Source organism: Taeniopygia guttata, chromosome 36 (assembly GCF_048771995.1).
Source record: "Taeniopygia guttata chromosome 36, bTaeGut7.mat, whole genome shotgun sequence".
Taxonomy (NCBI): Eukaryota; Metazoa; Chordata; class Aves; order Passeriformes; family Estrildidae; genus Taeniopygia; species Taeniopygia guttata.
Window position 1 is genome coordinate 1,749,612 of NC_133061.1, and position 13,294 is coordinate 1,762,905.

Below are 13,294 nucleotides of genomic sequence, written 5' to 3' on the forward strand. Positions count from 1 at the left end.
CGCTCCAGGGCTCTGGGGGTTAAAGACAAAGACAAAGGAGGGTTTAGGGTGTAAATACGGGAAAAGAGGGGCTGGAGGAGAGCGTCAGGGACCTCAGGGTTTAGGGGTCGTACACAGGGAAAGGGACTAATAGGGAATGGCAGGGTTGATAGGCGGGGACATAAACCAATGGGAAAACAGGGAAGGGAGAACTTGCTAGAACATGAACATATCAGGGTAAAAGGGGTAGGAAAGGCCAACAGGCCAAAGGGGAGGACAGAACTGGGACAAATTAACACAGTGCTGCAGAGCTCCATGGGGGAAGCTTCTGTCCTCACCCTGATCTATGAGGAATGCCCAGAGCCTATGGTGCATTTCTCCAGGGGATCGCTTTTGCCCTCTCCCCAGTAAGCTCACAGGCCTCCACACACACACACTGGAGATGTCTGGGGCCATTCATCATTTCTCTGCTCTCAGCACTGAGGCAATGGACTCTGGCACAGCTCTGAGCTCAGACCCGTGGCAACCATCCCTGGCCATGGGGCTCCATGGAGCTGCTCTCAGGAAGCTTCCCAAGAGCTGGGGAGTGCCCCAAAACTGCCTCAGGAATGTGAGATACCCCAGCATCTCCTCATGAATGTAAACTATTCAAACACTCACTCAGTAATGGGCTCCCCCTATCTTAATCACCCCCAAATTTTGGCTGTCTCATTCCAGACCCCACCCCACCTCCCAAATGCCAACCTCTGCCCATGCGACCCCTCCTGGACATCAAGACCCCTTCCCAAGCTGTACTTCCCCCATTTCACACCTCCCAATCCCCATCCCACCCATCCCGCCCCACCCAATGCTCATCTCACCCTCCTGACTTGCATCCCACTTTGCCCAATCCCCTTCCAACCCAATTTCACCCTGAGAGGTGGTGGAATCAGTAATTTTGGGGTGTGATTCAGCAGTTTTTAGTGGCACTCAGTGGATTTAAGCAGAAAGATCAGTCCCTCTCATCTTTTGGAGTGCCAAGAAATAAAAACAACTAAACCAAATAGCCCCCAAACTCCCCCATAACCTCACAGATATCTCCTGGAACCCAAAACTCCCCAAAACCACAAGTAAGATGTGAGGCTTTAGATGCTTTTGATGAATTTGTTGATTTTAACCCCAATTTTCTGTGTTTTGAAGGGAGGAATATAAAAGATAATAAGAGGCAAAATAAAATAACAGCAGCCACTTCCCTCTGTGTATCACAGGGCATGTGGGTCACCAGGGCTCTGACCAGGGTGGGTCCTCTGATGGGGATGGAGCTGGAGCAGCGCACGAAGCTCTTCCTGCAGGCGGGGTTCTCGCAGGGCTTCCCTTACCGGTGCCTCTGCTGGTGCTGGGTAAAGAATGAGCGGTCTGAGAAGCTCTTCCCACACCGGGGACACTCGTAGGGCCTCTCCCAGGTGTGGATGCGCCGGTGGGTGACGAGGATGGAGTTGTGCTTGAAGCCCATCCCACAGTCGGGGCAGCGGAAGGGCCTCTCCTGTCTGTGAATCCGCTGATGTACAAGGAGATGGGAGCTGGTGTGAAACCTCTTCCCACACTCAGGATACTCGTAGGGCCTCTCCCCGGTGTGGAACCTCTGGTGGACAATCAGGTCAGACCTGTGGCTGATGCTGTTCCCACATTCCCCACACTCGTAAGGCCGTTCCCCAGTGTGGGTCCTCTGGTGGCAGATCAGGTTGAAACTCTTCCTGAAGCTCTTCCCACACTCCGAGCACTCGTAGGGCCTCTCCCTCTCATGAGGCTGCTCCTGGACCACCAGCTCTGATCCCTGGCTGAAGCTCTGTCCACCTTCCTGGCACAGGGTGGGTCTTTCCTCCTCAGATCCCCGTGATCTGCGTTTGCAGCCCCTCCTCCTGTGGGATCTCTGGGGCTTTTCCTCCCCATTCAATTCCTCTGCCATGGAGCCACTCAAAACAGCCTCTTCCACGATGTTCTGCTGCAGGGATTTGTCCTCCCTGCTCTCCATCCTCAGCTCCTGCTCTGGGGGAGGAAGGACAAGGAGAGGATGGGATTTGCCTCCATGCCACAGGAAAGGGCAAGGAGATCCCCCAGTGCATCCCCGGCAGGAGGGCACCGGCAGCGGGGCTGACCTGCATTCAGGGCTGTGCTGGGCTGGGAGATAGAGCAGGAGAGTGGGAGAAAGGGGCACTGACTTCCTCCTCACCTGCCTGGGTGTCCCTGGGCATTTTCCTCACAGCCTCCTCCTCCATGCAGCCAAAGTTTGGGAGTGGGAAATCCTGGTGTGGGGAAAAACAAGGTGTGAATTCCTTGGGTCGGGGATTCCTCCTGCCCAAATCCATTTCCAGAAGTCTCCAGGTGTCCATAAAAAACTCCAAAAATCACGAGTTAATAAAAAAAAGCCACCAGGAGTGTCCCATTTCCAGTCTCATTTCTCTGGGGTTCTGGTGTCCCCTGTCTCAGGGCTGCTGGGGATCCTCGAGGGTCCTGGGGATCCCCCTTCTCCAGGGTCCTGCTTAGGGATGCTGGGGGGGTTTTGCAGTACAAGGGTCCCCCTCTCCAGCCTCCCCCCAGTCCAGGCATTTGGGGGTCCCCCCTCTCCCCACCACCAGGACTTATTGCCCTTTAATGGACATGCGTCCACAGTGCTATAAATAAACATACCCATTCCCTACAAATCTTTATTAAAATTGTAGGGTTTCATTTTTCATCCGTGTTTCATTATGGCGAGCCAGGCAGGAGATTTTCTGTCCTCGCAGGGGCAGGGGGTAGAACAGACCTCCTTGACACACCCGGGGAATTTCCCTGGAGGGGCTCCGCTCTGCCTCGCTTGCCACCTGCGGAGACAGCCAAGGAGCGCTGGTGTGCGATAAAGGGCCGGACTGAGAGGGCCCTGGGGTGCCAGAGCAGCACTGCTGGGCAGTCCCTCAGAGCCGGCAGGGCCCGGCCTCGCTCCTGGGCCTGAGTGCCCGCGGGGAAGGGAAACAAGCGGAGAAACGGGGCTGAGGACGTTCACTGTGTTTAAAGGCGGTGATTTGTGAGCATTTGAACAGTGGCTAGACGAACTGGAGGGGTTCCTCTGCCCCAGTGGTTCGGACTTGGATTCCTGGAATTTTACTGTGTGCTGTTATGCTGTGTTGTGTTGAGAAAAGGGGACACTTTAAGAGATACCACCAGTGAGTTTCCCAGTGAGTTTGTGTGATTCTTCCCCCACATTATAGGATTTTAATTCTCGAGATTATATAGTTGCATTTATAGAGGTTTTAAGATTTTTTTTGCAACAAGTGTAGCATTTTTTGCAGAAGAGCTACAGTATAATGATTTAGGTTTAACTGTAGTAAAACAAATTAAAGGAATTCCAAGAATTCCTCCCTCACAACAACTTAAGTCCTGACTGTCCTTGAATTTGAGATAAGGACAGGGTTCTGTGTTTGTGAGCATATCAGAGTTTTTGCTGCAACAGGCACAGCCTTTCGCAGGGCAATGAAATAAGTGTCAGTAGAAACAATGCTTTAATTAGATTGTGCGAGAAGAGAACGAGAAAAGACTGAGATTTTGTAAAAGAGAGTTTAAATAAAGGAAAAATGACAAAGTGATAAACGGAATAGCCTACAGGCAATTCCTGGGAGTTTTTGGTGCATTAAGAGGCTAGCACCTTGTATGAGTACTATTATAATGCAGAATTTGTGAGTTCTATGCCCCAAGTGTAAATTGAAGGCTCCTAATCAAGCCAATTCAGAACCTGCGATCTTAAAGCTTATGTGTAAATGATCGCATCTCATACCTGCGACCTGGAAAGTCTGTGTGTGAGAAAAACTGAAAAAAGACCATGAGGCTTGGGTAGAAACAAAATAGTATAAGCAATAAAAACTAAGCAAAGCAAAGAGGTTCCCAGAAAGCCTCCAATAAGGGCAGCTCAGAAAACTAAAGGATTTATAACACCTTATTGCAACCAATGCTGTTTTAAGACAGGAAAGCAAATAAGGTGAGGTCTTGTATGCTAATATGTTTTTTCACCTCCAAGAATCACCCAAAATGTCAGAGTCACTGGGTTCAGAGTTCCTTCTGACCCACTGGTGTTAGCTCTTAAAAAAAAAACAGAGCAAAGAGAAAGCAAATCAAATGTGTTGCTCAGCATGCAGTGTAAGACCTGTGCAGGTGAGGGCTGCGAGGGGCCGGGACCCGCCCCCGCCGGGATTCGAATTTTTGTGCGCAACTCTGGTGGGTATGGTCGAAATTTTCGTTTGTAAACTAGGATTTTCTTTCTCCTGCAATCTGTGGTTTTGCAATCTTTTCCCGGCTGCAGCTTGTGGTCTTTTAAACCTTTAAGAACCTTTTTGTATGACCACAACTTATTAATGTATATTTTACATAATCACTAATAATTCCATAACTTATAACAATGGGGCTGCAGAGATCCCCCTGCAGGTTCACGGGTGTGAAAAACACCAATCACTTGGTTTTTAAAATTTTAAAATTTGATAATAATAAAATGGTTATAAAAATAATAGAGTAATAAAGTTTAGAGTTAGGGCAATTACAAGACAATAAAAAGCAAAGAATTATGGACGTCCGGATGCTCTTGGACACTAAGTCACGGAAAGCATGACTTGTGAACAAAGGAATCACCCTTAAACCAATACACTTGTTGCATATTCATACATCCTTCATGGTTATGCATACATTCTATTCTAAACAAGAAACTCTTTCTGTTGTACATCAGCTGTTTCCTTTAATCCCCTGGCGTCTTGGAGTCTGAGCAAGGCCTGAAGAAATTAGCTTCTTCTGATAAGAAGCCATAAATTCCTCTCCTTTGGAAGACTGAGGTGTTCCTCGAAGCGAGTATCTCATTCCTAAAAAGAAAACTCCCCCCACATACATAGTCTCTATTTTAATATTATGTTGTAACCTAAAACTACGCTTAACACAATATGTAAGAGAATTAATACAGCATAAACTTTCTAACATGACACATATAATATTCATTGTAACACTTGCGAAAAGCCAATCATAAATATGCATTTGTCACAATCCCTCCTCTTATTCTTTATAAATCATTTGGCTTGAGCAATATTTCTTATCCTCTTGCATTCTTTGGACTCTGTTGGTAATCAAATAAAACATGGGATTAAACAAAGAAGAAATATCAAAACACTTGTAACACATAAAAGGAAGAATCCTAATTTCTTCCACCATCCCATTCTCAATACATTACCCCACCTGTTAGTTTTTAACATTGTTTTCCCTTTGGTTTTTTTTGGATGATACCAGGGTCATATTTTTTTTCTGATATCCTTTGTTTTTTCCAGGATGATGCCCTCATTGCCATCTATTTTCAACAATCTGTACACCCCATTCTTTAGCCAATAAATAGCGTAAAGCCAACCTATTTTAATACACTGCAGTTATAGTTTGGCTTTGCTGACTCAGTATTAATTCCAGTGCCTGAGCAGCTTTGTTTGTTATCTCCTCTATAACTGCTTGGAGTCCTATAATGCGATGCAGTATATAATATGGGGTTAATACAGAGCTAGACTGCTGTGCTTGTTTCACCTTTTTGTTTACTAATTGCCTTTTTACCGAATCTTGGACTATATGTCTAAGATCAAATGTAAAACAAATCCATCTCTCTCCTTTTGGACATTCCATGCCCCAAGTATTACTACTTTTCCCTAAGTTCCTTGTAATCCAATATTTTTCCCCATGTTGCCTGCAGGTACTCAGTTTGGGTGGGTCTGTGGCTGTTGACATGGGTGTGTGTAACAAAAAGGAACTTTGGTTCCTTTCCGTGTAATACTTTCTGTAGCATTTGGGACACGATCTTGCTGGTATCTCAGAAGGGAAAAGACAACAAATGAGAGACAGAAACAGGAATGACAGAGGTCTGGCATGGCTTATACCCCCACCTCCCCTGCCTGTGGGGTTGCTTCCCACAGCAGGTACGTGTGATCTTCTCGGTGGTGAGCACAGTGCTCAGTCCAGGCTTGCCCTCTGTTTCCCTTGTCACTCCTTTTTACTCATTTTTTTAGGCAAGTCCTTTTCAACACTCCTTAACTGTGGCTTCCCACCGTTCCTCAGGTATCTCTCAGTCAACAGGCACTAATAATCCATCCACAAAACAAAGTTATTACTTCAGTTGTTTTGGGTTCTATCTGTATAGGGAATTGATTCAGTACTCGATACCTCTTGCAACAAGAACATAGATTTTGTGAGCTACAACACCAATTATTCCCACAATTTGAACATTCACTTGTAACCCAGCTAGCGTGTCCAGTATTGGGATGAATCACATAAAGTATACAGTACAGTACGGATGGCAATTTCCCTTCTTCCCTGTACAAGCCACAGGCTGAGGCCAGGCTATAAGAACTCTTTGACTGAAACACTCCCAATCCTCCTGTTTGAAGTGGCAGTGTTCCTCTGCCAAGGAGGTGTCGGAGGCGCCTCAGGGTTTATTCAGGCAGGGCTTAGAACCAGTGATGCAAGCTTTGCCTTATTTCTCAGTGAGGTGTTATTCTTTGTACCTGCCTTGGATCATTTGGGTCTTCCCAAACCATTACCACCCAGTCCTGGTTGGAAGTCAATTTGGTATCACCCGGTTTAGATGTGATAGTCCATTCCTCAAGTTTCTTCACAAGTCCTTTGGTTTTGCTGGCATGAATTCACCCTCTTTCCGTGGTTTGGATTGCTGCTTTAATGGTACCTGGAAAGGATTTCTTAATAGCACAGTGTTAAAAGAAAAACAATACTGCATGAACTTTTACCATTAGTTTTCTTTAAAACTTTCTGGGTTTAACTAAACTCTTTTTCTACAGCCACTTCTTCTTCTTGTATCCAGCTGTGTTAATAGCTGCAGAGACCAATTCTTCTTCCTGTGAGCTATAATTAGTTAAATAAAAAAGACCAGGCCAATTTTAACATGAGATGTATCACATCTCTTGCCTTTTACTTTTTGGGTAACATTTAACTGTTTTAGTCTTACAGACTTTAAGTCTTCAGAACAAAAGCCTTCTCTTCTTAACAACAGCAATCAGAAAGAAAAAAGAAATCTTGCTTAAGACAATAAACCACTTTGTGAGAGTCACAATCTCTGCCTTGATCTTCTCTCTACTGGTGGTCCTGTTCACAGCCTTGGGTTTAACTCTGTCCTTCCCCACTTCCCCCCCTCCTTGTTGTCACTCTGCCTAGCAGGAATAGGGGAGAACTTACAGATAGCTGTGGCTGAGGGGACCTTGGGGGTGTATTTCGCTCTCCCCTTCACTCTCTTTCTCTCTCTCTCTCTCCCTTTCTCTTTCTTTTTCTCTTTCTTTTTCTCTCTTCACATTTCAGCAGCCACATTCCAATATCAGTCCACTTTCTAACATTAATTCTACATCCTGGAGAGGTGAGTCTGCCAATCACCTCTCCCCCCTTTTTCAACTTCCTTACAAAGTAAATTACTTTTGTTATGCGTGTTCTGCAGGCCTGTAATTCAGGGCACCCTCCACCAAGGCTACCAGCCACTCACAGCTGACAGTGCAAAAATAAAGACTTGGTTTGCTATCACAATTTTTCCATTCACAAGCTTGAAAAGGTTGCAGGAACAAAGTAAACAACAGCTTACTTCCAAAGTGACCCTGCCTGCACCAAAACAAATTTAAGGCAATGCTAGTTAGTGCAATGCAATTTGCAAGGAAGCCAAGGTTTGATTTGGGAAGGCCATCTGAGGACACAGAGCATGAGTTTTACAAATCTGTATTTTGAAGAGGGAATGGACAAAATATGAATAGAGTTGAGGGCAGGGGGAGGACAGCAAGTGAGGAATTTTTCTCTGCAATACTCTCTTTTCGACTGCCAGGAAACACTCTAACACTCTCTCCAAGGAGATAAAGAAAAGCTCATATAAAACAATCTACATTACATATACTACCATTCATCTACATTTACTCACTTTTATTTTTCACTAACTCTCACATACAACAAGAAGATACTTTTTACTTTCAATTAGTCTACATTACGTATCTACACCCTGAGTGCTCTTGGAATGTTAATCCCTCAAACCAGCAGGTTTGAATCCTGGATGCTCTTGGGCACTCTTATCCCTCAATCCGGCACTCCAAGGGGTTCCTCTTCTTCCTAAGATCCAGTCCCAGTTTCTCTGGGAGGGATTCTCTCTTTTTTATCACTTGCTTGGTCTCTTTACTGGCCGTTTTTCACATGAAAAAGACGAAAAGCAGCATGAGAGACTACAGCAATCACTTGGCAAGTCTGGGATACCCAGCAGCTTCTGTCACACACATTCATTCCCCCCTTATCCGCCCCATCCCAACAAATTCTCACCTATCCTTTGTCCTTGGGTCTTGGTTCTTCGTGTACACTTTAGTCTTGGGCTAATTCCTGTAGTTTTAGGGAATGCTTTCCCTTTTCTTTGTTTTATTGTCTCCTTTTGCCCATAGATCATAACCTGTGTCTGGTCACACACCAGGGGAACAGAGCGAGGCTGCCTAAATAGGGCAGGACCCTCTTCCTCACCCTGACTCTCCAAGGCCCCGGCAGAGAGGTGTTAAAAACCATCCTTTGCTACCATAATTGCGAAAAACGCCAATCACTTGGCTGTTAAATTTTTAATAATAATAACATGGTTATTAAAATAGTAATACAATTAGAGTAATAAAAATTTAGAGTTAGGACAATTACAAGACAATAAAAAGCAAAGAATTAAGGATGTCCAGATGCTCTGGGGCACTTAAGCCACAACAAGCATACCTTGTGAACAAAGGAATCACCCCTAAAACTACACTATTGCATATTCATATATCCTTCATGGTTATGCATACATTCTATTTAAAACAAGAAACTCTGTCTGTTATATGCCAACTATTTCCTTTAATCCCCATGGCGTCTTCGAGTCTGAGCAAGGCCTGAAGAAATTAGCTTCTTCTGAGAAGAAAACCATAAATTCTTCTTCCCTGGAAGATTTAGGTATTTTGTGAGGGTTATGTCAAAGTGAGTAACCCATTCCTTAAAAGAAAACCCGTATATACAGTTTTTATTTTAACTACTAAACCTTCATTTTAAATACAAAACTACATTTACCATACTATTAAAATGTTAATACAGCACTACTATTCAAACTAACATATGTGCATTTTTCACCTTGGGCGTCAGGTGGAGTATCCCCGGAAAGTGCCCATCTCTGCAGGGAGACACGTTTTTTCAATTGTAAATTAGGTCTTTCTTTCTCTGTCATCTGTGGTTTCCAGTCTTTCCCGGCTGGGTCTTCAGGTCTTTTAAAACTTTAAGAATCTTTTTCTACAAGCACAACTGACTTCATGTATGTTTTATATAATCACGAATTATTCCATAACATATATTACAATGGGGCTGCAGAGATCCCCCTGCAGGTCCATGGGGATGCAGAGATCCCCCTGCAGCTCCATGGGGATGCAGAGATCCCCCTGCAGCCCCTGCAGGAGCCAGGCTGGAGCTCGGGGATGCCTGAGAGGAGGCTGTGACCCCGTGGGCAGAGGGGCCCCGCTGGAGCAGCCTGGCCTGGCAGGACCGAGCCCGTGGCACAGTGACCCACGCTGCAGCACTTGGAGGGGGCTGTGCCCCAGGGGATGGACTCGGCTCGGAGAAGTTCCTGGAGAAGTCTCGGCTGGGAGAGAGCGCAGGGTGCAGCAGGGAACGACTCCTGTCCCTGAGCAGAGGGAGAAGCCGCGGGGGATGAGCTGAGCATGGCCCCATTCCCTGTCTCCTGCCCTGCCGGGGGAGGAGGTGCAGCTGGGAGCAGGAAGGGGTGGGGAAAGCTGCATTTAAGGCTCTGCACTGACTTCTCCTCATCCTGCTCTGAGTCTTTGGAGTTTTCTGTCAGAAATCTCTCCCCTCCCCCGCTCACCCACAGGGCTTTGGGCAGGTTTCCCTTTTTGGGGGCAATCAAAGCCAAGCACCGATGCACTAATGAGGGGCAGGAGAAGGGAGGCTCCCGGGCTTCCCGCAGAGCCGGAGGCACGGAAGGCGCAGGGCCGGGAAAGCCGTGGCGGGAGGTGCGGAGAAGTTTGTTTGTGTGGGCAGCTCAATCCCGCCTCGGGCCCGGGCCCGTCCCGGGGCTGTTGCTCATCTCCGGCTTTGCCCTCACGCAGCGCGGGGGGCCCTGAGAGCGCGGGGCGAGTCTGGGCCGTGCGCAGAGCCCGCCCCCAGCTCGCTGCCATTGGCCGCTGGTGCTGTCAGTCGTGGTTGCGGCGCGCTGATTGGTGGGAGCGGGGCGCGGCACGGCCCCGGCGGCGGGCTGAGGGCGGCCGTGGGCGGGCAGCGGCGCCATTGGCGCCGGGAGTGTCTGTGCGGGCCCGGGAGCGGCGGCAGCGGCCGGAGCGCGGTGAGGCGGCGTCGGCGGAGCTCGGAGGCGGCCCCGGCGCAGGTGGGAGCTGCGCTGGGTTCTGCGGGGGCTCGGGGCTGGCTGCGGGCGGAGGGGGCGACAGGGGGCTGCGGCGGGTCGGTGGTGCCGTGTCCGGCCCGTGCCGGCCCCGGGCTGAGGGCGCGGCGGGAGCGGCTGCCCGCGGTCTCCTTCCCGCCGGGGCCTGGGCAGGAGCCGCTGCCGGAGCAGCGCTGGCTCGGCCCGGCTGCTGTGGGTAGGACCGAGGGGGCTGCCCCGCGGCCGGGAGTGTGCGGGGAAATTCCCGTCGCCGGAGGTTTCTGTGGCCGGAGGAGAGCGAGGAGTCCTGTAAAAGTGACTTTATTGCCGAGCAGGGGGAGAGGCCGTGGGGCATTTGCCGTGCGCTCTCTGCCATGGTTGTAGTCCGCAGCCTCCTTTTTATCCTCATTTTCCCGGCCGCATCTCCCTCTGCCTTTGCCCACGGGCTGAGGTCCTTGGAAGGTTCAGACTTCCCGATGCGCCTGCTGCCTGTCCTCGTTAATATGCACCCTCCTTTTGTATACCAGCCGATATTCATGGCTCTGTTAAGTCTTTGTTCTCCTGGAAGTTCGGGAATTTAGCGGGACTTTGACAAATTGTGTGGCTCAATTTGTGAAATTTATTGGAACTGATGGTTTCCCCCGTTACTTCCTTATCTACAGGTCCCTGGCCCTATCTCCAGTCAGATTCACTCCTCAACTCTGTTTTGTTCTTCCCGGGTCCTCTTTGGTTTTGGGATTATTCTCGGTGCCCTCATTCCCTGTCCTTTTGCAGCCGTTTGTGGATCAGGAGGCCTGGCTGCCGCCTGCATCCCCTGGCTCAGCTGCTGGATGAGCTGCAATGCCAAGGTGTGGAGCATGGTAAAAAGATGAGAGTTGCTGCAGCACAGAAGAGGAGAAGCAGCATTTGTTTAACCCCTGGTCTGCCGGGAAGCCACGAAAGCGTGTCCCATTCCCATCCTTTCCGTGTTTGGACCAATACATAAACTGTTCACCTATTTCCTTTGTTATCTTTCTCAGCACTTTTCCTTTGTCGTCTCTTTGCCAACAGCAGTTTGAGCCATTTAGTTTTCCACAAACTCCTGTTTTTTGTGCTCACAGATAATCTGATCCCATCCCCTGGTGAAATGTTGTGTTCCTCTTTCAGTGGATTGGTCGGCAGGAAGGTCAGGAGCTGGAGCTGTCTGGTTGGTTCTTCTTTTGAGGACAGCTTTTAATCTAATGATGCCATTGAAATGATAAATGGGTTCTCTGCTTCCTGATATGAATTGGTTTGGGTTCCCAGGGGCTGGTCCATGGTGTTGTAGGATTTGTTCTGGTGGCCCTTCACCTTTTCCCATTTCTGGGTGCTCCCTGCAGCCGGGGCTGCATCAATTGACCGCATTTTTCTAATTACATCATCAAATACTTGAATTCCAACTGATTTCCCTGAACTTGTTCTAGCAAAAGCCCCAGTGCTCTGATACACCCTGTACAGCACAGACAGTGGCAGCAGATGTTGGAGTGGGCAGAGGGATGATCCCCCCCATATTTTAGTGAAGTTTTCACAACATTCTCCATTTGCTGTTTCCCTTTGCAGCTTCAGCCATTTCTGTTTCAGAGTCAGATCCTCACCATGGGCTCTGCCTTCAGCTGTGCAGATTCCATCTGTGCAAGCAGGCAGAGCTTGGGGTGAGGGGCAGAGGGAATCAGCCAATTCCTGCCCCAGGCAAGAAGAGCCAGGTACATTGTCCCCACTCTGCCCCAGCAGTGGTAATTTGCATTTCTAAAGCTCCTCTCCTGGGTGCCTGGAATGCAGCTTCTCTTCCAGAGCAGCTTCAGCAGCCTCACATGTGCCCCCCTAAAACCTGCTGCTTTTTTTTTCCCCTTCAAATCCTCTGTTTAATGTTTATGAGTTAAAAGGGCACCTTTAAATCTCTTCTAGTTTTGCAAAATGCAGCCTAAAGGTGAATGTCAATAAACCCTGACCAAAATTTTGGCATCGCTAAAAGCGAAACAAAAACACACAAAAAAGTTCCAAGGCCATTATTTTTTTTCTCATTCTTCTCAGAGTAAAAACCCATTCTCACATCCCTGACCAAACCTAACCAGCGACATAGAAGTAGGATTACTTTAAAAAATATTCTCATGCTATATACTTTGCACTGAAGCTGCAGGAAAACGAAAAACTCCACCAATATGTTTAGTGTTAGAGTAAAGGCATTTCTTTATTCTGGCCAGGATGCGCAACAGAAATCATTCCATCCCCACATAGCCCGGGTGTGCAGAGAAAATCGTTCCATGACACATGGGTTTTACTCGATTTTTCCCTAACTTAATACAGTCTAAAGCAATCTAAATCCACTGGTTTAATGTTCTGTAGTTTCAAGTTGTGCAGATTTCTTTGCTTCAGCTGTTAATGAGGTGGGAAGTGCTGATTTCCTTCTCAGCCTTTTGCAGACCAGGTGTCTGCAGTCCTGGCAGTGTCTGGGGTAGGTGTTGGTTGCTGTTTGCTGCTGGGGTTGATGTTTTGCTGCTGGGCATTATCTTTGTGGGTATCTTTTGGGCCATTCCCAGTGTGTTGAGATGTTAAACTCATCTCCATTGAGTGGTGCAACATCCCTTAACAAAACCTTTAACATTTCTTTCCCCAGGGCCAAGGCAAAGCAAGCCTGAGTAGAGAAATCAAAGGTTAACAATGTTAAAGTCTATGAGCTGGTGTATTTTGCATCAATGCCATGGCAGGCAGGGCAGTGTGTGAGTGTAAGTGAGAGCCAGAGTGGAATTGTGCCGTGCTCTTGCCCAGCAGCTGTGGCAGGGCAGGCCCAGAGAGCGCTGAAGCTGCAGCAGTGGCAGCAAGGGCTGTCCCCGGTGGCTGGAGCTGCCAAAGGAGGGTGGCCAGGCCGAGGATTTCAGCAGAGGATGTGTGGGCAGGCCCAGGGCC

General features: G+C 48.1%; 1 protein-coding gene across 1 annotated transcript in view; it reads right to left on the reverse strand.

Moving 5' to 3' along the window:
* Positions 1 to 1,333: 1,333 nt before the first annotated feature.
* LOC121468988 (uncharacterized) overlaps positions 1,334 to 13,294 on the reverse strand; it is a 418,875-nt gene continuing 406,914 nt past the window's right edge. Inside the window, exons 17-18 of the mRNA XM_072921310.1 lie at positions 1,526 to 1,754; positions 1,334 to 1,354 (exon numbers count right to left, since the gene is read on the reverse strand). Coding sequence (XP_072777411.1) covers positions 1,334 to 1,354; positions 1,526 to 1,754 — 250 coding nt within the window. The remainder of the gene's footprint in view (positions 1,355 to 1,525; positions 1,755 to 13,294) is intronic.